Source organism: Topomyia yanbarensis, chromosome 1 (assembly GCF_030247195.1).
Source record: "Topomyia yanbarensis strain Yona2022 chromosome 1, ASM3024719v1, whole genome shotgun sequence".
Classification (NCBI taxonomy): Eukaryota; Metazoa; Arthropoda; class Insecta; order Diptera; family Culicidae; genus Topomyia; species Topomyia yanbarensis.
The window spans coordinates 172,115,461-172,140,275 of NC_080670.1; the positions used below are offsets into that span (position 1 = coordinate 172,115,461).

The 24,815-nt window shown below is 40.3% G+C and overlaps 2 protein-coding genes across 5 annotated transcripts in view; both read right to left on the minus strand.

The window, feature by feature from the left end:
* LOC131681533 (uncharacterized) overlaps positions 1 to 12,107 on the minus strand; it is a 28,250-nt gene extending 16,143 nt beyond the window's left edge. For all 4 annotated transcript variants that reach the window (XM_058962383.1, XM_058962374.1, XM_058962364.1 and 1 more), the window contains exon 1: positions 10,943 to 12,107. In XM_058962383.1, coding sequence (XP_058818366.1) covers positions 10,943 to 11,535 — 593 coding nt within the window. In that variant the 5' untranslated portion in view covers positions 11,536 to 12,107. The remainder of the gene's footprint in view (positions 1 to 10,942) is intronic.
* A 9,464-nt stretch (positions 12,108 to 21,571) lies between these two features.
* LOC131676088 (calcium uptake protein 3, mitochondrial-like) lies at positions 21,572 to 22,771 on the minus strand. Its single transcript, XM_058955217.1, has one exon. It carries the CDS (start codon positions 22,769 to 22,771, stop codon positions 21,572 to 21,574), a length of 1,200 nt encoding a protein of 399 aa, XP_058811200.1.
* Positions 22,772 to 24,815: the final 2,044 nt, after the last annotated feature.

The following is a 24,815-nucleotide window of genomic DNA, read 5'->3' on the forward strand; positions in this document are numbered from 1 at the left end:
CGACGGTCACCATTAGCGACCGGGAAAGGATTCTGTTGACTGATCATATAGCAATGGATTCAAGGCAGAAGTAACGTTTTGAATTGCTATTGAACGGACAAATGAGTTGAGAAGGCACGCTAAACGAAGTGCGAAAGGCTTGGAGCGCTGAAAAAGGACAAAGCCGTTGGGAAGGACAGAACCCATGCTGAACTTCTAAAAGTTGGGAGCGACCGGCTGTACGAAGTAATCCACTGGGTGACCAGGATGATCTGAACGAAAGGAGAAATGCCTTCGCATTGGTCGAAAAGCTTCATAGACCATATCTTCAAGACTAACTCGAATGAAAAAACTATCATGGCATAGTAATCCCCAATGTCATCTACAACGCACTTCATCGTGTTCTGTTTGGTAGACTGAGCCCGTTGACTGAATTCTTTGTCGGCAAATAACAAAACGAGTTTCCAAAAGGATGATCAACGACGGACTCGGTGTTCACCCCGAGACAAACTCTGGAAGAAGTCCAGGAATACAACTTGCGGATTTACCGTTTCTTAGTACATTTTAAGATGGCGTACGATTCAGTAAAACAAAATGAACTATGGAAAATGATGCTTGAATATGGCTTTCTGACAAATCTGATTAAGCTGATTCGTACGAAGCTCGATGGGTCAAGAGATATCCTGTAACGTTGGATGGATCGAAGCAGAGCGATGTACTCTTCAATCTATTCTTCAACATATCACTCGAAGGTAAGGCACGAAGATTTGAGGTATTTGTGCCTTTAAAAACCATGGTCTTAAGGCAATTCAAATCATTGAAAGAGTTTCGATGTGCAGGATATTGGAAAGATACGGCGTTCTGTACTTCTTTTTATACAAATTTAAATATCCCGGAATGCAAAATTGTATGCATAATTCATATAATAAAATTTATATTGCAAATCCAGTATAACACAATGAGTTAAGCACGATATCTTTACAAACCATCCTAATTTTTGAAACGAAAACTAATCAATTTTTTAAAGAAATCAGCCTAATTTCCGTAACTTGGGGTTTTGGAGACAGACCCCCCTCCCCGAAATATTTTGAAGAAATTTGAAAAAAATGAACCCTGCGGCAGCACAGAGAAGGACGACCGGCAAGCTAAAGTGGAAGACGAATGTCTTTAACAAAAACCTCTTTGTTGAGTCACTTCGGCGAACAGCGGAATCAAGTACGTTGATGCGGCTGATTTAACAAGAAGGATTGTGACGTTACAATGCCACGAAAACTAGAGCCATGCCGTATTTGCTTACTGGGCAAATGAGTAGCTCTGCACGCTACACGCTGCTTGTCTTAGAGCCAGAGGGCGGGCTATGAGCGCATGATCGGAGAGTGAGAGAGGAGCGGAAGCGACGTTTCAAGAAGGTAGGAACTCTGTAAAACGGGAGATCAAGCTTAGCAAGCCAATTGCCATAAGTAGCTATGCTGAGAAATAGTCGATAATCCCTGGGGGACGCGTACTGAGTCGTCATGACGAAGATGAGGGTCCGTCGACACCAGCTGAAATATGCTCGGGTAAGCAGAAGCTAATCGTTAAGGGTCTCTTCCTGAAGCACGATTCAACTACCTGGTCACTGACACTGTACGGCGAAGAAGAAAGAGGTAACACAGCCGAGTGACAAGCGACTAACGACGTACTCAAAGAAGCGTCGATGTGACTAAAATCGAAGAAAACCCCCGGTCCGGATGGAATACCAACCGTGGCGCTGAAAGCTGCGATCCTGGAATATTCGGACTTGTTCAGGATGCTATTGCTGAAGGCTTTAGACGATGGTAATCCCCGAAATGAGGAAGGTGCTGAAACTGATGTTGCTGCCAAAGTCAGGGAAGTCACCGGGCCATCCAGCCTTGTATAGACCAATGCCGCAGCGCTGCACAGAAGAATGGGCCAGAGTACTGCTGTACCAGACGAACAAAGGGCAGAAGGCAATGCGAGTCGCAGCGGGCGTTCCTCAGGGCTCCATTCTCTGCCCAACTCTTTGGAACGGGATGTACGATGGGGTTTTGACACTGCGGCTGCCCGGGAAAGCGAAAATCGTGGGTTTCGTGGACGACGTGTCACTAGCGGTGATGAGTGAGACACTTGAAGAAATAGATGCGATCGAGAGCTGGATTAACGGGGTCAAGCTGCAAACAGCTTAGACGGACAACACAAAACGGATGTGTTGTTGATCTGCAACTGCAAAGCAGTTCAGCGGATACAGATCACCGTTGAAGGGCATGTGACTGCATCGAAGCGTGCACTGAAGCAATTGGGAGTGATAATCCACGACTGCTTGAGCTTTAACAACCACGTTGATTACACTAGCGAAATGCCGGTCTATTATCTAGCGTTTCGTCATCGATACTGTGATATGGGACTCCTGCCTGGAGCGCGGCGCTGAAAGCCAAGTGGAACCGCGAAAAGCTGAGCAGGACGGTCCGGCTGGTGGTCGTACGAGTTGCGATTGCGTACCGGAGGCAGTATACGTTATCGCCGAGATGATCCCCATCTGCATCACCCAGGCGGAGTATATCAAGTGATACAATCAATGAAACGTCGGAAACGTGAGGAAGATGATAAGAATCGATTCGATGGTGACGTGGCAGAAGAAATGAGACAATACGGAGAAAGGAAAGTAGGCCTACCGGTTCATCGAAACCTGCCGACGTGGGCCAATAGAAACAACGGAGAGATTACCTGAAACAGCTCCTACCAAGCCACGGCTGCTTCAGGAAGTATCTTCATCGGCTCGGGCACGCAACATCACCATTGTGCCCGGAGTGTGGGAACGTCGAGGAGACACCGGAGCATGTGGTCTTTGAATGTCCGAGGTTTGGAGTGACGTGCAAGGAAGCTACTTAAAACGAGAGGACCGAACATCAACCCGGATAATGTAGCCAGAACGACAAGCGACGTAAAGACGTGGAACGCAATCAAAAGAGTTATGATGTAGATCATGATCGTCTTACAGTTTACACGACGTGATGAACATCGACCAACGGTTTCAGGATAGCAATCACCGCCAGGGAACTCTCCGCAGGAATAAGCTAGATCCACCGCTGAGGACTAGTCGAGTAGACTGCAACAGAGCACCGAGTATGACTCGTCAAAACGCCAGCGAACCGGACGCGTGGCGTCCATCAGGAATCACCAGACCGACCACGGCACCCCACTGGTTGTTCCGATAGAAAAACAGCGAAAACCAAAGAAGAATCGATATTAGGAGAATTTTTTCGCCAGGGAACTCTTCGTCAGCGTAAGCTTGATTCACCGCTGGGGACTAGACTGCGTAGACTACGACGAGACACCACCAGTCGCGCCGGGGCTCCAGCAAACCTGTTACCCTACTCTATCGAAATCGCCGAACTGACCTTGGCACTTGGCTAGTTGGCTTGCTTTCGAACTTCTCTCGCCGGGGAACTCTTCATCGGAGTAGGTTAGATCCATCGTCGGGGACTAGACCGAGTAGTTCGCGAACAAGTCGGAAGCTCAACGAGGAAGTGATATTTAATGGCACAAGGGAACTGAAGGGCACAGCAAATTAGACAGTCTGTAGTTTGCCGCCCAGATTGTCCTCGTAGGGGAAGAGCACTAATTCTAGACCTACAGCTAGCTTTCCTACTACCACACAGAAATTGCCACGTTGTGTGGATGGTCGAAAACTGGTAGTGTGTCGAGGATGGGTGCTGTAACCCTACTGAAAGAACTAGTTGGATAAGAGTGTACACACAAAAAAATCTCTTCCCGAAGGTAATGCCGGGGAGGAATCAGGTTCCGCAAAAGATTAGTTGTATTAGCGGGTGTTTTCCTGCTCAGAATGTTTTTGAAAATTTTATCATATATATATACAAAAAATATTCATATACCCCCTCCACCCGAAAAATTTTCTTACTACGCCACTGCTTTCATTGAAGATTTAGTTATTAAAATAAGAAAGAACTGTTTAAAAATCCATAAATTGGTTTATCGGTTACGGAGATATCATGTGCACCACTAATGTTACTGTAAAGAAATACTTCGCGGTAATAGTCGGCGAACTGAACGATTTTGGCATGAAAACTTGAAAATTATTTAGCAAAGACTTGCGTAAAATTTGAGCTAAACCTAACCTAATAAAATGTTTAGTTCGTAGGAATCGAGTACTGATACACAACCATGCACTGCTAGGCCCCATGCAAAACTGACTCAGACATTACTTCACTAAAAGTTTAAAAACTTCTTTTAACAAAACCTGATTGCCTCGTAGTCTTCGACAAAGTTGTAGACATTTAAATTATCTTTCTTATTCTCACTCACAGTGATAATACGAGGTATACCGTGTCACCTAGTGGCGAAAATGCGAGCTAGTGGTTTTTCTCCATGTAAATTGCTGAAAAATCCCATACAAATTTCAGGCACGTTGATCCAGTAGCTAGACTTTGCTTCAAATTTGGTGCAAGTACTCCTGGTGAGACTGAGAATCAGCTCAGGGGTGGGCCGATAGAGGTCATTTTTTTGCTTGTCACTCTACAACACAACAATAGTAATTTTAACACGCTAGAAAATTCCAACTCTATGAATCTGTATGAAGTAATTTTATTTCCATTGGATCAATCTTTTTCTGGAGTACTTCCAACTTACCCCTACCCCTGTTTCCCGCGATACATATTTGTCTATAAAAGTGAAAACAATGCTGCAAACACTTTGGTGGAATTCTTCTATTATTTGCAAAATGTTCTAAATTAATTACGAATTTGCGTTTCGACTTCGTCTCAACAGCATCCGACACTAACCTAGTGACAGGACTAAGCTAGCGCCGGATTGACGCTTACTGGAGAAAAAATATTTTTTCACCTAAATTTTCTGCACTAAGGAGAAGAATAGCATCATGAGGACGTGTTCTATTTTGCTCGATATCCCTAAATCAAACAGATGAAAAATAAGCCCTGAGCTCCCCTATAATGCGAATAAGTGTATGTGCTCGGTTCTAGGGAACATAATTTCAGCCCATTTTGGTTGAGTCTCGAAAGCATCTCACTAGATCAGAGGAAGCTTAGGTGATGAAGAAGAAAGAAAATCCGCCGCTATCAACTAAGGGACCATTTCTAAATTATTGTACGGTTTAAGAAAAAAGGGAGGTTATAAGTAATAACGTGACATGTAACATGTTTTACGGAAGAAAAAAAATGGGTGGGTAATGTTACAGATATAACCGGAGTAAGATAGAATACACCTTAGCCTGTTCAGTTATGATTTTTTCTGGTTTGTTGTATTAAAATCAGGTAAATTCAGATGTCGAAAAAAAGCTTCCAATTAACTCACAATTATTTCGTAGGGGAAAATGGTGTCCAAAAATGTCGAAATATCTATTCAAATCCAAAATTTCTAGACATGCAAAAAATACCAGAATATCTGAATTTAATACATAAGACAGTAACAATTGCTGCATTCGAATCAACTAGGTTAAGTGAATTCTACTTCACTCCGGTTGAGTCCATGGTATTAGCAATCACCGCCAGGGAACTCTCCGCAGGAATAAGCTAGATCCACCGCTGAGGACTAGTCGAGTAGACTGCAACAGAGCACCGAGTATGACTCGTCAAAACGGTTAATACATAAGACAGTAACAATTGCTGCATTCGAATCAACTAGGTTAAGTGAATTCTACTTCACTCCGGTTGAGTCCATGGTATTATCCATCCATCTCATCTTTTTCTACGATCATTACCATTCAATAATATGATTTATGCATCTATAGTGTGAAATCCATTCCTAAAACTGGAGGATTTCGACTTGAACGAAGGGATGTTAATATTAAAAATGCTTCATATCTTACAGTTTTTTTGCTAATTGAACGTTGTTACAACAGAGAAAAGCAAAAAAAAAAATGATTCACTGTCCTTTTTATTAATGACTATTTGTTAATAAAAAAGGAAAACCTACAAGGGGCATCCCCAAGGGGTTGCACGAACTGTAGACGTAGGACTATACTACTTAATGTAAAATATTTAGTTTCTTAGTACATTTAGAGTAATAATAAATTAAATATATTTCTTATGTATAGTTTAGGCACAACCAATAGAAATCGAAAGTTACATTTTGAACCAAGCCTTCTTGGTTATCAGGTCATTTCATTTTAGTTTTAGTAAGTGATCGAATCCGATTAAACATATTTGAGAAGATCTGAAGAAAGTAGACAGAAAACCGTGACCAAACTAATATCTGGAACTGTTTATAAATCTTTATCGTGTGTGGTAAAAACCCCGAACCGGCGAAGAAAAATCAAATTTTAGACAATATATAATCACATTCCGTGTATAGACCAAGCTTTCTAGTTATATTTTGCCATTATTGTAACTTTCCTAAAGTACGCATACAAATGTAGCGAATGAAGTGGTCTTAATCATATATCGAAACTATTAATATACAAGAATCGTAAACAATTTTAGTAGTTCCCTCTCGCAGGTTGATGGGATTGACGGTATTGTAAACATCATCAAGCCACAATATATTCAATAGAGTTATCTAAATATAAGAACCTTCGCTCTTTTTAGTTTTTATTTGCACCAAGTTCTACTACTAGAGGTTAATTAGTTCTCATGTTAATAATCCACCAAACATTATGACTACTGAGGATTTGATTTATATAAGAAGCCCGCTTCAAGATGTTGATTACAATACGCCTCGATAGTGGTGTGTCGAGGAGGCCGGGAGGGCTGATATGAGCCTTTTGTCTGTTCTATACCTTTCCTCTATTCACCAGCTCATAACCAACAATCAACCAGTAACAAATAGATAATTGAGAAAGGATGTGCTATGTGTGGTGATTGGCTATTCAAGTATTAGTAGTGTTTGAAGTACTAATGTATGTCTCATGTGATGATCATAACTTCAGCTGTATCTTGTACCTATCTAATCTATTACGTCTCTCATATATTGTCTTTTATTTCTTCTTTTCGAGTCCTATACTGCCATTCTACACCCGCCTTCAGCTGAATCAACAACGATGGTGATAGTGAACGTCTTAACACTTACACATTCTCAAACGCGGTCTCAGCGGGAACCTACAAAAATGCCATCGTGCACGCGATTACGAATCGGTCACGTCCGAAAGTCTATCCTTGATCCTAGAAGCCTAGGTCCATGCCTTCAGCTGGACCAATTAAGAAAATACGCCCATACCTATTAGACAACACGTCTCATGGCGACATGACAGGGAACCCTATCGATACAAACGATCCCACTCTCTGCCAGAATTCAAACCGCGCACTGAAAATTTAATATCAGACTCACTGTTCGCGCAACCATTCAAGAACACACGTTACAAAATCACGTCAGCGCACAAACGTTAGAGCCCCTCGCGATTTTCCAAGCAGCCTACGAACTCGCAAACATGATTACACCCCGGTGATAAGGTGAAAATCTCAGCACTCAAACTTACCAACACGATCTCAAGTGTCAACCTACAAACTCCCGCGCTCGCGCCATCATGAATCGGGATCGTCCGGAAGTATCTATCCTCGGTACAAACAATCTAGGTCCTTGTTAATTATTAAAAAAATAATAAAATTGAAAAATAACTACCATATCCACTAGACAAAACGTTCCATGGCGACATGACCGGAAACTCTAGTGATATGGGGTAACACTCTCCCTGTCAGAATGTGATCCGTACACCGAAAACTAAAGATCAGAATGACGGTCCGCGAATATATAAATCGCCGCAGGGTTTCAAAATCGAATTTATACACGCGAAGTCACATACACGCGAGCACACGGGACAAACACGTCAACATACGAACGCTTAAGCCCTTCGCGATCATCTACGCACACCTATGCCCGCGATCGCGTAAACTTGATAACACTGCGGCAATTGTGTGAACGTTTTAGTACTTACGAAGTTACAAACGCGATTTCAAACGCAAACCCGCAAATGCGCGATTATGAATCGGTCACGTCCGGAAATCTTTAACCTTTATTCTAGCAATTTAGGTCCATACATTCAGTTGGACCAATCAACAAAAAAAAAATAAAGCTCATATCCACTAGACCACGCGTTCTACGACGACATGATTGGGATCTCTAATGATATGGAAGAGCCCACTTCCTTCTGGAATCTGAACCGTACACAAAAAATTAAGTATCAGATTCACGGTCCGCGCGCGATCATTCTAGAACACACGCGAATATGCGAAAGGCACACGGTTATGAAATAGAATTTATGCACGCGAAGTTACACGTTAGCACACGCGACATACAAACGCACACGCGATCGAGCACAATAACGTACAAATATTCGAGCCCTTCGCGATGATACACGCGATTCCGAGTCCCTACGCCCGCACATGCCTAAACCGTACAAAGAATATCACATTCAGAATCACGGCCCGCTACAATTGGCCTATTGCAGTGTTTTATTGGGCGACATTGCCTGTCTCGTCTGCAAATTGTAGTATGTGATTCTGACGGGGAGCCCTTCCGAGAACCTAGCTCTACAGCTCCAGTAGGACAACTCTCGAAAAAAAAAAAAAAAAAAAAAGAATCGTAAACAATTTTAGTAGTTAGTTAGGTGGACTGATTTGAATTTCAGAAGTTATTTGGTTCGGCATGCAGTCATCTGGTATAATAAAACAGTAGCTGTCTATTTATCCGACGTTTCGGCTCATGTATTTTGCCTTCTTCCGGAAATCATAGGTGTCTGTCTTTTGTCATACTATGTTGTATTTCAACAAAAACGAACGAATGTTGAAATACAACATAGTATGACAAAAGACAGACACCTATGATTCCCGGAAGAAGGCAAAATACATGAGCCGAAACGTCGGATAAATAGACAGCTACTGTTTTATTATACCAGATGACTGCATGCCGAACCAAATAACATCTGTAAACAATTTTATATATGGACTTCGACGCGTTTTTGCAACGGTTTTTCGAGTGGCAGTGTATTCATTCATAAATAGGCTTTGTAGTATGAATAGGCTAAGTGGAAATGAATCACGTGAAGTGAAAATGAATCAATGAATTGATGGAACGTAAATAATAAACTTTCGTTGTGCTTTCCATCGATCCGCGTAAATTTGTTGCTAAGAAAGTTTTCGTCTTTGTTTCGGTCAAAAATATCTTTTTACCACCTGTGATAACTGAAATAGGAAAAATCTGTAAAAATCTGTGATAAATTTCGGAAAAATCACAATATTTCCAAAAATCTGTGAAATTTTCATCAAAATGCCAAAAATCTGCCATCTGTGAAAAAGAATCTGTGATCAAAAATTGTGAAAAAAAATCTGTGACATTACAGAAAAATCTGTGAATATGGTAACTCCGCTAAAAAATTATATATATCTACTGACACGTTCGCCTTAAACATTGAACAAGCGCACAAAATAAAATGCGTCAACGCTGATGATGATGGGTAGAGCGAAAGCGACAACTAGTACCACGACACTATGTTAACGGTGTTTGCAAATAGAGCTTGAATGCACAATCGATTTTGTGTACGAATAATTCAATATTAATTCTTCAAAAGGGCTAATGAGATTTTTGTAAAAAAACTTATTTCGCTCATTATTCCGTTAAATTTCATAAAATCAACATCTATACCCTTGGTAGAATTAATTTCAAATGTTTTCTGTATTGAAATTATACCAAATCATGAGAAATCAGCAAAACAAAAGTTTGTTTACAAATCTTATTAGCCCTATTCAAAAGTTGATATGGAATTGTGTTCGAGATTGTACATAAAAGTGTGCTAGAAACGAGCGCTACACAAAAGAAAACATAGTGTTTGAACGGACAAGCTCAGTCGCGTGTTAGACGGCACTGGGAAGCGTACCTCCACAGCCAGTGTAACATACTTCTAACTCAGCTACACAGGCTGTGGAAACACACAGCGCAGTGATCTGCTCCGCCTGCCGTTCAACAAGCAACTTGGTTTGTCCGGCCAAATCGTCGATGATGACGTCATTCATAGAAGCGTAACGCGCTAGGTACACAAATGTTTCGTGCCGGACTTGGGAAACGCTATCTTCTGTGTGTAAATGCGCGATATTTTGACTAGGTTGTACATTATTTAAATTTTGAATGCCATGATATCAAAAATATTTGGGTTTATCTATTGGATTCTATTCTTAGAAGTATTTCGGGGCGATATGAGCAAAAAAAATTAATTTTTTTTGAGATGGCTCAATTATATGCGTTTAAAATTGGACCACTTTTCGTTACATTCCATTTTTGTAGAATTTGCAAAGTGCATCCCTATATCGAAAACAAAGACGTAGTCCTACGTCAAAAAAACCTTAACAAATAATTTTAAAACCGAAACTGATCACTTTCCAAGAACATATAAAATCAAGAGATCAAACTATCGCCTTAAACATCATCGTTCCTTTAAGTTGAATTCAAATTAAAATAGATTTTCAAAAATATACGGATTTTAGCGACTTAACACCATTAGATTCGAGATGCTATCAAATCGATTTCTTCACAATCGTTTAGATGATATGTTGGTCGCTTTTAACTTTTACTACTAAGTTCCAGCATAACTAATAATCTGTCACAATCATTAAAGTTTAGCTCACATTTCTCTCTTAAATATCAACAGTGAATCGCCACAAGGACAATATCATCCATCCATTCTGGTGGTCGAAAAAAGGGCGGAAAGTTGGACGAGACATACACACACAACACTACTACAGAATGAAACCGAAAAAGGCAAATCATCATTTTCGCATCACTGCCCACCAAACCCTGCTAGCGGCTCATTTTTTTTCCTTTGAGTTTTCTCCTTCCCCAAATCGCCTGCCGCGCGCACACATTCGAACATCATTTAAAGCTAATGCTCGGTCCAGTCTGCTAGAACGAGCCGCTTTAGCGGGCTGTGATTCTATCGATTCCTTCGCAAGCACGCCTTTCCTACTATCATCCCCCATTACTCATAAAACGGCGATGGACTCACCCGTTCGCGGCACGATTCTTCCGTTTCCGATCATCCACTTCGGCCAGACGAAGCAGAAATGATACAAACTCAACATCGTTCTTGAACTGCAACAAATTACGCAGAGTGTCCCACTTCTCCGCATTTTTGGTTCCGATGTAGATGTTTTTGCTGAAATGCTGATGTCGGTACTTCTTCACACGTTCGTTGGCAATCGTCGGCGCAGATGATGATGACCCGGAAAGGGCGGGTGATGATCGAACAGGAGCAGCGTTGGCGGAAATACTGGTGGTATTACAGTTAGCTAAACTACCATTGTTGATTACTAGGGGAGGAGCTGGTACTGCAACTACTGCTGGAAGACTGGATCCGGTCGTATTTTGTTCAATCCCATTGACTGCTATTCGGGCACTACTCGGGGTACTAGCGGTGCTATCCGTGTCACTGACATTCCCATTCGTCGCAGGGACTTTCGATCCCATTGACGATAGGGCGTCCACTTCCGGTTTTTCCTCATTATCCGTGTTTGGTTCGCTGTTGTTATTACTGTGTACACTAGCTGGTATCTCCGATTCTGTGTCACTGTCCAACACTTTTGACATCGTATCCCGCATTCCCTTGAATTTTAACTTGCTTAGCACGATGATTTAGCTGTAAATTTAACCCGAACCGTATCACTATTCTTCACGCCTGTGAGGGCGCTTGTTCTTTCATCTTCCCAAACCGTGCAGGGTATCCTTGCTGCGGAGTTCCATCATTTCACTCTCACTTACTTTCACATCGCAATCAAATAAAATGTCTAACTTTTATCATCCTTGCGAATAGGATATAGCGAGAAAAAATTTGGGAGGCTGAATACCAGCCCCGCGACATCGACGTCGATCCAACAACGATGGAGCCCACTCCTGGATTTTGGGAGGAAAAATTCCAACTTTTACTCGAAATTAATTTTCACCGCAGCAGTTCCACCATTTCAAATACTGAAACACGCTCGAATTTATCCATTCCCAATCCGGCTCCGGCCACATTCTGTTTTGGAAAACTTTTCAATCATTAAAGTCAAACTTTTCCCAGCAAAAATTGTAACTTTAAAACGGCGTAAAATTCGTCAAGATGAAACTTTTCATCTTTAATGCTATTTTTTCACTTTTCCTACTCCGGAACATGGAGCAATGTTGCTCTCGCTCTCGCATATCCCTACACAGAGTCGAGTCCTGGCCACCCGCCGACGACGAGAGCGAACCATTATTCCGCTCCCGCACCGATTTGTACACACAGTTTCCGTTTTCGTCTTTCACTTTAGCAGGGGCAAACACATATCCTTTTTTACTGTCGCTCTCCTGCTCTCTGTATTTTCACCATAAATATTCTCCAGCAAGTCGTCAACCATTTTCACGCATGCATTCGGTTCGGAAAGTTGCTAGCGACTTGGGATGATGCGTCCCCCAAGTACTACCACCCAGTCGCACACCCGTTCATGGCGGGTTACATCAGGATACTCGTCGGCCGGGGCGTGCTACTGCGATTGTGAGCGTGCCGTTGATGTGGTGAGCCAGCGATATGGAGGCACATCACTGCACTACAGGAATCTGTCCAGCCACCCGCCTTTTTGGCTTGGTGGGTGTATGATGGTACGAATGAACCTATACATTGAAAGCTCATAGCAGTCCTAGCAGCTCGACTGTCTGTTTCAGCTGCTGCCTTTTGCCGATGATAGGGTGGCGGTTTATTATTGATAAGAACACTACAGCTACTGGTTAGCATTACTGTACCAGCACGGGTGTATCACGTGGGAAACGGTTCGAATTGTATGCTGCGTTTTGCGTGTGTTGGTTTGCTTGAGCTGATATTTAAGCGCATGGATATTTATTAGGCCGGTAAAATTTTTCCATGCATCGCTTTGGAGTGCTTCAATGATTCAGCATGGGAATGCAACTGCGTCAGCTAGTTGAGATTATACGGGGAATCTTTGAAATAATGCTTCAGATTAATATATCATCATTTATTTTTCAAGGGACTGTATGGTGTTTGAACTCTTGCGAATTTGCTCGGGATGGTCACCTAAAGTGACAGGAATCACATAAAAGAATTACTTCTGAGTGTCGCACTGGGTGACCGTGGCCGCCGTGGGATTTAAGAAAAGTCACCTTCCAAAAAGTAGATGACTAGAACAAAACAGTGTTTTATTATCAGGAAATTACTGTAGAATTGTAGATTGGGACATATAAAAACGACTTTCCCGTCATCTACTCTACTTTTGTCACCCTTTCAAATTTGGGATTTTTATGATTTACGGTAATCGGAGTAGAAGACGAGTTAGATATGGGGTTTAAACTGGCTGCTAACATCGATTTTCGTCATCTACCTACTTTCGACTTGCAAATGACACCCATTTTTATATGGATTTTTACTCTTTTGTTCCCCCCGGAGGACACTACAGAAAAAATCACGATTTCTTAAACTGAACGATTTACGAAAATCGTGACCAAGTTTCTGAAATTATGAATAATTGACCTCGTACTCATGAAACTATTTGTGTTTCCAACAAAACTAGTTCGTGCCAAAAATACACATGGCGCTCTATTCGAATGTTTGGTCAGGTTATTGTGGACATGCTTAGTTTTTGTTTTGATTTTTTGTTCATAATAAGTTTTATAGATCGATTGATGGCGACATAAACGGGAGTTTATTCTTAATTTTTGCTTCTTCCATTTTCTAGTGTTGGCACATTGTTGTGCTGAATTGGTGGATAGCTCTATTTTTGTCCTTCTTGTCTACTATGCTTGGTTCTGTTTATAGTAGGATTTCAAGCATAAAAACATCCGCGTGTCGTCGGTCGTGTGTCCGTCGTTTCAGGTACTTAAATAGTGCTTGTTTCATACCGTTCAGAATACATTTTAGTTTGCATAATAACACGTGCGAAAATTGATTGCGTATAAGTCGGTATCTTGTTCAATCATTCATTGAGAGGAAACAGTAAATAGTTGTTTAATTACTCATACACCTTGAATAGTTCTTATATTGCGAAGTTTTCAATAACATGGGTATTAGCCGTCAAACAGGGCAGTAAAATTATTAACTCTGAGTAGTGATTTCGTGTTCTAACACTGTTGTATTGTGTGCGGAAATTGCATTTTGTGCAAACTGAGAATTTCCGACTAAACTCAACAAACGATAAATCTATCATGAATTCTTGGTGGCCGGCTGCCCAGAGCAATAAACACATGATAACACTTCTGAGAGTTACATAGATCGCATCGCTTATCGCGGTGCATCCTGATTTGTGAAACTTTTTACCTCATTCTTCTAACAAAATCTCGTTTCCGTGACAAACGTAGAGTTGCAGAGGTATACCCGTTCTTCATAACCATGTTTGCTCCACTAACCTTCCTTTCCTTTCCCGACCCCACTGTAAGGAAGTGGGTGGCGCTGCTATTAGCTTTTAACAATATGGAACTCTCGAAACTTGCACATTGAAGATGGATAACTACTGGCTCCATACCTTGATTTTCTGTGAAATTTCGCTAGTTCTGGTCAATCGCGGAGTAACAACTATCGTTGATGATTTTTGTTCATAGCTTGGGAATACACTGGTTTGCATAGACCAAAAGACCAGGCACTTAAACGATATTCTTAAGCATGAGTTTACTATCGGATTTTCCTGATACGGTAGTGTAATTTTTGTTCATGATTTCAGGATTATAGTTTCGTAATTTATGTGTACGTCATCATGATATTTTATTCTTGAGCCCACTATGGAATTTGACAAGCAGAGTAATGTGACCCATGTTCATGATATCAGCAGTTCTATCCGTAGGTTTTCTTCGCCTTATCGTGATTTTGGTTTTTTGGTTGCTATAATATGTTTTGTCATGTTGCCATGAGACGTGTTTTCTAATAGGTATGAGTGTATTTTCATAATTGGTCTAGCTTCTAGGATCGAGGATAGACTTCCGGACGTGACCGATTCGTGATTGCGTGCGCGCGGGCATTTTTGTAGGTTCCCGCTTGAGACCACGTTTGAGAATTTATGAGTGTTAAGACGTTCACTTTATCACCGAGGTGTAATCATGTTTGCGAGATCGCGGGCGTAGATGTGCATGGGTGGTCGCGAATAGCTCAAGCATTTGTATGTAAACGTTTTTTTCGCTTGTGTTAGCGTGTATACATTCGTTTTTGTGACCGTGGTACCATTCACATAGTTGCGTGTGTTCTTGTATGATCACGCGAGCCGTGAATCTGATACTTAATTTTAGTGTGTGGTTCAGATGCTAGGAGGGAGTGAGTTCCCTCGTATTCACTATAGTTCCCGGACAAGTCGCCATGGAACGTGTTATCTGGTGGATATGAGCGTCATTTCTGACTGACCCAGCTGAAGGCGTGTGTAGGATGGCAGTATAAGACTCGAAAAGAAGAGATAAAAGGCAATACATGAGAGATGAAATAGATTAGATAGGTACAAGATACAGCTGAAGTTACGATCATCCCATGACAAATATACATTAGTACTTCAAACACTACTAATATTTGAATAGCCAACCACCACATATATCACATACTTTCTCAATTATCTATTTCTTTCTTGGATGATTGTTGATTGTGAGCTGGTAAAGAGAGGATAGAACAGAAAATATGCTCACATCAGCCCCCCAGCCTCCTCGATACACCACTATCGAGGCGTATTGTAATCAACATCTTGAAGCAGGATTCATATATAAATAAAATCCTGAGTAGTTATAATGATTGGTGGATTATTAACATGAGAACTAATTAACCTTTAGTAATAGAACTTGGTGCGAATAGAAACTAAAACGAGCCAAGCTCCTTATATTTAGATAACTTTATTGAATCTATTGTGGCTTGATGATGTTTACAATACCGCCAATCCCATCAACCTGCGAGAGGGACTTCCATAAGAATAAGCTGCATTTGCACCTTTAGCCCTTTTCATGTCCAACTTTTTTCTAGTCCATGTAGGGATTCAAAACATTTCTTGAAAACGGTGTGGATAAGAAACACGAAACGCCTTTTTACATAAAGATAGGTGCTTTCCTCGCAGTGCTAGAAGCTGCTCAATTTTTACCTTCCAATGGTCAATACAATTTTCCTAGAATATTTACACTAGTCTAATTGCATGGAAAACGTAGCCAAAGACAGTCTTAATTAATAAGTTTTATCAACTTCCAATAATATTGCAACACAACGAAGATATATGAAAAATTCATTTTCTGTCGTCAACGTAAACTGCCCCTGGCAACACTGCTTCATTGGAATCCCATTAGACTAATTGCAATAACTTCAGTTCTTAATAATACTCAAATGAAAGGCAATAGTCACATTTATTAGCCTTACTTGTTTATGTCAGAAAATCCTCAATCAAAAGTTATAGATTGGTGCTTTATTGTTCACACTGGCTGTTGTTTTTCGATTTCTTGCTTATATCACTGGCGCGGTAAGTGTGCAAACAGACTGTGGGTAGAAATGATTGTAACACTTCAACAAGCAGAGCGATTTTAGCTTCCGATTTTATCGAGATGAGAGAGTGGACTGAGTACTTCAGATAACGGATTCTGTATTTGTCGGTAACATGCGCAACAATTTTATATCTGCTTCCGTAAAATTACGACTACAATAAATAACGAAAAATAATGAATTTTGTGAAAGCAGTAATTTTTTATGTGCCATGATTGGTCCCAGTACTATTGGGCTGACGACCGAGCATATTACTACTTTACTAGCGCCACCCCATAGATGACTATCCCTTGTAACAATTGAGGTTTTATGGTTGTTTTATAGCCACTCATCAGGCATTGTAATTCTCTCTCACTCACGCGAGAAGAAGCTTATCCGATGTCCAAATATAGCGTGAGAATGATTTTCCGGATAAAATTTATTTGACTTTTTTCTTCTCGCCGGAGAAGGTGATAAAATTTTAATTTCGTGGAAATCAATAAAAACTTCAAAAAATACACTTAATTACAAAGAAAAGCGGCAAAGAAATATGATAGACTTGTTTTTTTGTGTTTTGGAACAACGGCAGGAAAGCAGCGAGCGAAAAAAGGATGATAAACTCATTCACTTATTCTCCGGCTGTTCTATTTATCCGGAGAAATAACACGTTGTATTTATCCGGAGAAGTTGTGTGAGTGCCAATAACTTTTCGTGTGAAAATGTGAGTTTTTATTGTCGCAGTAGCAAACTATCTGGGCGCATTTACTCATATGAGCGATAAATGCAATGTCTGCCACTCATAAAACTTAGATTGCACTTGCAGCGTGCTATAAAACTTCAATTGTTACCTGGGTATGGACGGTGTCTCGCATAAAAGGAAAATTATTCTGGTTTTGTTGTCGAGCTGAAAGGAAGTCGGAAACAGGAACTGGTTGGATCAGACTAACTTCTACTATCATCCCACAAACGTGTATGGACCCTGTATTGGCCAACATGGACATCGTCATGAGAAAGCGGACGTCGAGGTAGGCTTTGTCGTAAGCGCAAGCGGCTACACAAAAGCAGCGGCTGAGGATTCTCGTCAAGGATGACCCTGCGAAGCACAACGTGGTTGCGCTCATAGACGAAGAGACGTACCTGACGTTCGATGGCAATGACTAACCGGAGACTGGCTATTTCACGTTCCCCAGGAAGGAGGTGAGCAGCGATGTAAACTACATCTCCCATACGAAGTTCCCAAAGAAGGTCCTCTTGTGGCTGACATTTAGTGCTAGGAGGATAACACAGGACGTTGTGGTCTTCATTAAGAAACACCAACCGAAGAACGATGTCGTCTTCTGGCCTCGGCACATTACGCGAAGCTGTCACTGGAGGAAATGAAGCGTTTGAAGATCGCAGTCGTCCCCAAGAATACCAACCCCTCCAACCAAAATTTCTGGGCGAATATGAAGCGGAAAGTTTATTCGAACAATTTCGTGGCGAAAACAGAGAACGACTTTGGCTAAAATTCGTGTCCACTGCCGTAAGGCCAGCGAGTGGAGTCATTTTTGTAAAATGAATGAATGAATTAATACAGAAATCAGTGATTTTTTGAAGTAGAATACTTCTAACATTTCAATATAGGGGTCCCGTTTCAAAGTTTCCGCTGAGATATATTCCCAGTTTTCAAAAGCGAATAACTTCCATTGTACTGATCGAAATCGCCATTTTTTGGCGCTATCTGATCAGAAATATGTGCACGTATATTGTATTTGATTCCGTAAAATGTACGATTACTATAAAAAACAACAAATAATGTAAAAGTGGTAATCATCAGCGCTGATTGGTCCGAACAATTCAACCAAGTAGCGAGCGTTGCTAGGACCGCCTCTTTGCCATCCAGTGAACCGCGACACACATATAAAAGCAGCACATAAGAAAAAATAGTCGGTTTTCTTACCTCGTAGTAGCTGCTACGTTCCGTCAGCTCGAAGCAACATATTCCATGACTGCCGCCAGGCATCATTTCAATGATGTACAGGCGCGCCAGTTTTATGCATACAATGATTACAGATCAGAGAAAAAACAGAACGCTCTTTCTTTCGGAGCTAAATAAACGAATTTCAAGGCGATGGGATGCACACTTAAAATCCATTACCTACCAGTAGGTAATTTGAATTTGCTGTCCTTATTTCACTGCTGGAGGAGAGGGAATGATTTTTTACTCAAAATTAATGGGATGAATTTTAGTCGGCTTTGGGGAATATCTCATTATTTTTGGGTAAATTTGGACTCCCTCTCTTTCGATTTTCGTTGGAGGAAGTGGGATGCACAGATTTAAAATTACCTACTGCTAGGTAATGCAAGTTTTCTGTGTGGTTGGGTTCTAGAGACCGCGCTCTCTTGCTCTTTCAATTATGTGTGGCGTTCTCAAATAAATTCACCACGGCGCGCGCTCCAGAGTGCACTGCGAAGGAGTGTGCTCTTTTATTAGTTTTTTTCTAGCAAGCGGTAGTGTGGATGCGATTGACGATTTGAAGGAGATTATGTTGGTTTTTTAAATACTGATATAGGTTTCTGTTGATGGTTTGATACTGGGGGCAAACTGGGAAACGGGGTTTTGATTTTACTTATTTTGTTTGCAAATTTCACTGTTCTACAAGTGAAATGCTCCGTTAAAAGTAATGTTCTGGTACTGGTAGTTATTATCATACGTGATAATTGCATGGTTATTGCGAAGAGACCTGGTTGGATAAGGTTTGAATATATTATTTTTATAGGACATTCGCCTGAACTCTCTAATGCTGACATTCCACGCGCAAATGCCCTTCTACTGGCTTTTAACTGTGGAGTGAGTTTAACTTCTGGTGAGTCCAAATAGTATTTGTTATCCGATTTAGCCTTTAATTTATTTTATTTGGGAATGCCATGCTTAAAAGTGGCTTATTTCTAAAGTAAAGCCTTTTGATCTCACTATACATGTGTGTAATGAAATATTCAATAATGTGAGCAGTAAAGGTAGTACTATCCACTTGGAAAATAATTACCCACTGGAAACTTGGGAACAAACCTAGCAGTTGAATGTGTCTCGGGCGGACGTTTGCAAGAGGTAGGTCCGAAATTTCGTTTGCATAAACGCATCGCAAATGATGTACGTGTAGGTAATGCATATATATATAAATAAAAGAAATACTTGATAACTGAATTTAATGCAACCATGCAGAAGATAGTAAAAAATTACAGCATTCGAATTACCAGCCTAAGTGTATTCTACTTCACTTCGGTTATGTCTCTGACATTACCTACCCATCTTTTTATTTTGATATCTTTATCGTTTTCTCCCATCCGTTCAAAAATTGTTTCTGTTTTAATGCAAACGAAACAGTGCACCATAAGCGTGCAGTCCAATAATAAAAGCACCAAAGATTTGGTAATGCCAAATCATTGGCCGCCTTTATCCTAAATAAACAATATCTGCCGTCATTATCGCCTTAAACCTTATAGAACAAATTTCCAATTTATTACTGTTTGAAATCCTAGCCAGACCCTGTGAGGTTTTGGGTCTACCGACTTTATACGCGTTACTCCGGCGGCTTAACTGTCCGTATTTGTCCGTTTGCATTCTTATGCCCATTCTTACCTCAATCTGTCATGCAAACCGGTATCCTGTCTCTAATCTATGACTCAAGCCGACTCATCTGTCTATCCTAGTTTGATTGATATGATTCATCTTATGAAAGCTCACTATAATAGATCCACTAAAGGACCATAGGTGCTTTCGGAAAAATTCGAAAGAATCAAAACCATCAAATCTTATGCAAATTTAGAAGTGCTCTGACAACGCTTTATAAGTACAGAAGATGACTGCGTGGAGGCAATGGTCTGACATGAGAAAATGAGGGGTATTGTTGAACCAGACCCAACGAACGAGATTTTTCAATCTGATTTATTTTGGCAAGGTTATCTACATCCCCTCCCGCGAAGTGGGAAGCAACGGTTCACGGTGATCATAGAGGCAAGCCCAATATGCAAATATTCGCTGAAGTATTCCAAGTTGTCCTTACTTGACACAGATAAGATACTAGAATGCAAAATATGCATTCCATATCAAACATTAAAAATGAAACTACAAAATGTTATTCCGAGAGATTCACGCTAGGTGATCAGGACTACGTCGGCTACGTCCGTCCAATCAATCCATTGTAGAAATAAGGTTCATAAGTTCGGTTGAAATCAGGAGGTTGGTGTTTCAAAAAGGGATGCTGAAAAATGACTCTACTGTGGGAAAGGTTCACACGTTTTATCAACATGCCCCGTGTATAAACAGCGCAAGGTGAAACTGAAACGTTCTATTAAGGAATGTTTCAATTACTCTTTGTCAAGTCTACTAACATGTCTACCAGGACACATGTTGGTAAACATGACCGATTCGTAATAATGCTGCCTAAGCTCGACTCCTGCCGGCAGAAGACAAAAGAGTAGTCCGTAAGATTTCAAGCCTGTTTCCAAAGACCCTGCTACTTCTAGTTTTCCGATCTGCATATTGCACATCCTTGCTCGCACTTGAGTTCTATGGCTCTAAATTTTCGTAGCTTTCCCTACTCAGTAATCTCTAGCTAATCGAATGTCGTTAAAAGGTAAAAAAAATCCAGCTCTTGTTCGTGAAAGATAGAGATTGGAAGAGGAGTTCCCAACGCCCTAGATATACCAAAAATCCCAATTTCTTACACGTTTCAACCAGAGATTAAATCTATTGTGGACTACTAAAATTCTCTGACATCGGGAACTGGATCTTCACGTTTTTCAACATCTCTGATCCTTTTGAACACTGTTCTTTCCATTGCTCCAGTTCACAATCTCCCTAGAGCCCTGGTTCAACAATGAAGCCTTCATGGCATCAAAGAATTTCTGCCCTCGCAACGACTAGTTCCAGAACATTTAAAATCCCGCGGTACGGAATGGAGTGATAATCGATCTACCTTACTTAACAAGCTTTGCAACAACTTTTTGACACGGAAGAAAATCGAATTCACACTGCATTAGCACCCCAAAACGCATTTGGCTTATCTATCTACTCGCCCTTGCTACAGTTAGATTGCTTGTGGCAGATAATCATAGACGGTAAAAGTAAACATTTGAAACTAAAAAGAATTGCATGTAAACTCATCAAGATGTATTATTAATAATGAAGAACGTTATAGAATCATATTACAAATCTTTCTAATCAGCAGAGCATCTAATCTCCTGCCGGCAGCAGCGTTTGAACGCTCTCCAGCCAACCACTTTGCGGTCATTCCGAAAACGAAATCTATTCTTGATCACCAGCAGCAGCTCATTGTAGGACATGTCACCATCGCCATCAACGTCGAACATCGCGAACACGATATCGATCAGGTGATCGTTCATAGTCGACCCAGAGCAAATCCTGACTGCACGGGCAAATTCATCCTTGGAAATGGTACCGTTCACCGAATGAAAAATTCTCATTGCCAAAGCAAAATCCTCCAGATTGTGCAACACACGACAAAAACGTTCGAATTCCTCGAACGAAACTAAGTGACGGTTAGTTACACTTCCAATTCGGCGAAGTATTTTATCATATTCGTGCGGTTTCAAATGCGTATAACCCAGTAATATCCTTGCGAAATCTACGTCCGTTATATGTATACCACCTCGAGAGTACCGTTCAAACTCAATTCGTAGAACTTCTCTTTGTAGGTTATTCATGAAACAATTGAAATAATCGTAGCTCAATGTACTGGATCCATCCCTGCCAAAGAAGTAAATCTGTAATGTTGTAGGTAGTTGTCCGGTTTCAACATGTTCTAAACTAGATTTTTGCTTTGGCTCTAGTCGCGTCAAAATCTTTTTCGTATTGTCATCTGCTTTGCGGTCCTTGAAAGTTCGACCCAGTAGTTGACCAATGACTAAAAACTCATTTCGGTCTACCTGCTGGTTTCCATCTCTGTCGAACATATTAAAAGCCACTCGGAATCCACTCTGGGGCCTTGTTAAAACGGACAGCAGGAACAAGTACTCCGTGAACGAGATAATACCTTTCTCGGAGAGCTTTCGAAACAAATTTGAACTGTTCTTCTTCACCTTTTGTAGAGCAGCATGTAGCTGCATAACATCATCGTTGGTCAAAATCTTTCGCTTCAAGCACGCTTTGGACTCACTTTCTAAAACCGACTCCAGAAAATCCTGCGGTGTCATGTAGATTTGCTGACCACACTCGATCGAAGCGAAGTTCAAAAAGCGGCGCTCCCTATTGGTTAAACCGGCTGCAGTTTCCGATAGTGGACTATGTTGGCTGTCTTGTCCATGATGCACTAGTGTGTTGCGAGCTTTAATGTAGCTTAATACGGCTGCAAATCCACCTCCCACTAGGCAGACCAGTTTGATACGGGGTGTAGGCATACCACCGGCTGAGAGTAACAATTTTTGTTGACATTAGTGGACTGTGAGGGGATCGTAGTGTGTCATGCGATTTGGTGGATTGGTTCTGGTTTCATGGGAATTATACTCAGCTGTGGTAAGGGCCGAGCAAAAGTTTGCTTTCAGAAACGTTGTAATTTTTGTAATATTTTTGCATGAATGTTTGACAGGTTTTCGTTTACTAAATAGAATAGAACATCAAGAGACGCCATGTTTCTTTTGGAATTTCAATTACCTTGTAAATGTCGTTCCAAGCGATCATGAGCAATGTACATATAAAATAATGATATGTAATATGTAAATGTTTTACAAGTTAAATCCCTATCCCGAGTTTTAAAGATATTGGAGTTAAATATACCTAAAAATACTTACCTAAATATACCTAAAAATAGGTATTTCTTATATATATGTAACTTGAATCGATTTGTGGCACGTCTTAACATGGTCTAATTGTGATAATATTTTATACATGTTTTTACATTTCTTATAAAAGAAATGTATAGAATTCGTTCAAACTTTCAAGATTTTTTCCGAGGCCCGGAGGGCCGAGTCTTATATACCAATCGACTCAGCTCGACGATTTGGGACAATGTCTGTGTGTGTGTGTGTGTGTGTGTGTGTGTGTGTGTGTGTGTCTGTGTCTGTGTGTGTGTATGTAACGGACAAATTCTCATTCGTGTTTCTCAGCAATGGCTGAACCGATCTTATCCAAACCAACTTTAAATGAAAGAACTAAAAAACAGTATGAACGCTATTAATTTGTTTTTGATTCTGATGTTTACTTTCCAAGATATGAATGTTTGAATGCGTAAAAATGGTGTTTTTTGCAGTTTTTTTAAATTATCTGCCGAAATTGACAATATTAACAATTTATATGTTTTAGATAGCTTTAACGAACACCTTTCGAACAAGCTATAGATTGTTGAAATCGGACTATTATCAAAAGAGATATTTAACATTAAATGCGGACGAAAGATTTTTATCATTTCCCATAGCCAGAAATATGACCAAAAACATGTAATCTATTATTAACGCCAAAACGGCTTATTTTACGTCAATAATATCTTCGGAGAATTTAATGGAGGTAATATGCCCTTTCTTTTGGTATTATGCTTTTGCTGAATAATCCCCCTATGAGTGAGATATTTTCACAAATTTTCTTGGAAGTGATTATATCGAAATGATGTCTTCAGCAAATTTGTAGCTTTTACTTTTTCGAATAACTTTACTAAAGACTTTAAATATCTATTTTGAATACTTTAAAAGTTATGGCTTGTTGTTTGTTGATTACTCTTTGTCGCCTATTTATTGTTCAATATAGTAATAATCCATTGAAATAAGCTAAACATTATTTCGATAAAACGAATTTTGTATTTCATTTTACTATCTACAACCGCTAGAAATAATCACCGAACACTTCCAAGTTGTCTGGAAGGAACTTGATAACTTATCAATACAAAAATGTTCATTTGTGCGAACCTTCTGACTGCAATTTTTCTAACTTATAACCATCAATCGATCTGAAACATATCGGAAAATGAAAAGCGAAATAAATAACTCCAAGCAACGGCGTAGCCAAGAGAAGGTTTTGGGGATTAACACCATACAACCCCCCCCCACCACACCCAAAAAAAATATTGGATTGAAGTTGAAAATTTATTGATGCAGACTGATTTAATTCAATATTACAATAACAATTATCTGATCCGTAGATTGATAACCTGTTGTTGTAAACATCATGAGGACTTTTGATAAATTGTCGGAATGGGGTCCTGATATGTAATTGGTCTATTGGTCTTGATTTCACAGTTGTCTAATAGCATCAATATCAAATTCCTGCCTGAAAACATTCCAATAGAAAATTCCAGAGTTCTGTAATCAATCATAATCCTCAGATTTATTTTCAAATTGAGCTCGTTTTTGTACTGTAATAAGGGTCTTTATTTAATAGGAAGCGAAGTTAAAATTGATTTAATGTCTATGAAACATAGAACTGCTCACCAAAAAATGCATAACTTTCAACATT

Bases quoted from the DNA above. Each gene is read 5' to 3' on its own strand.
- LOC131676088 (XM_058955217.1), bottom strand. From the start codon at position 22,771: ATGCCTACACCCCGTATCAAACTGGTCTGCCTAGTGGGAGGTGGATTT.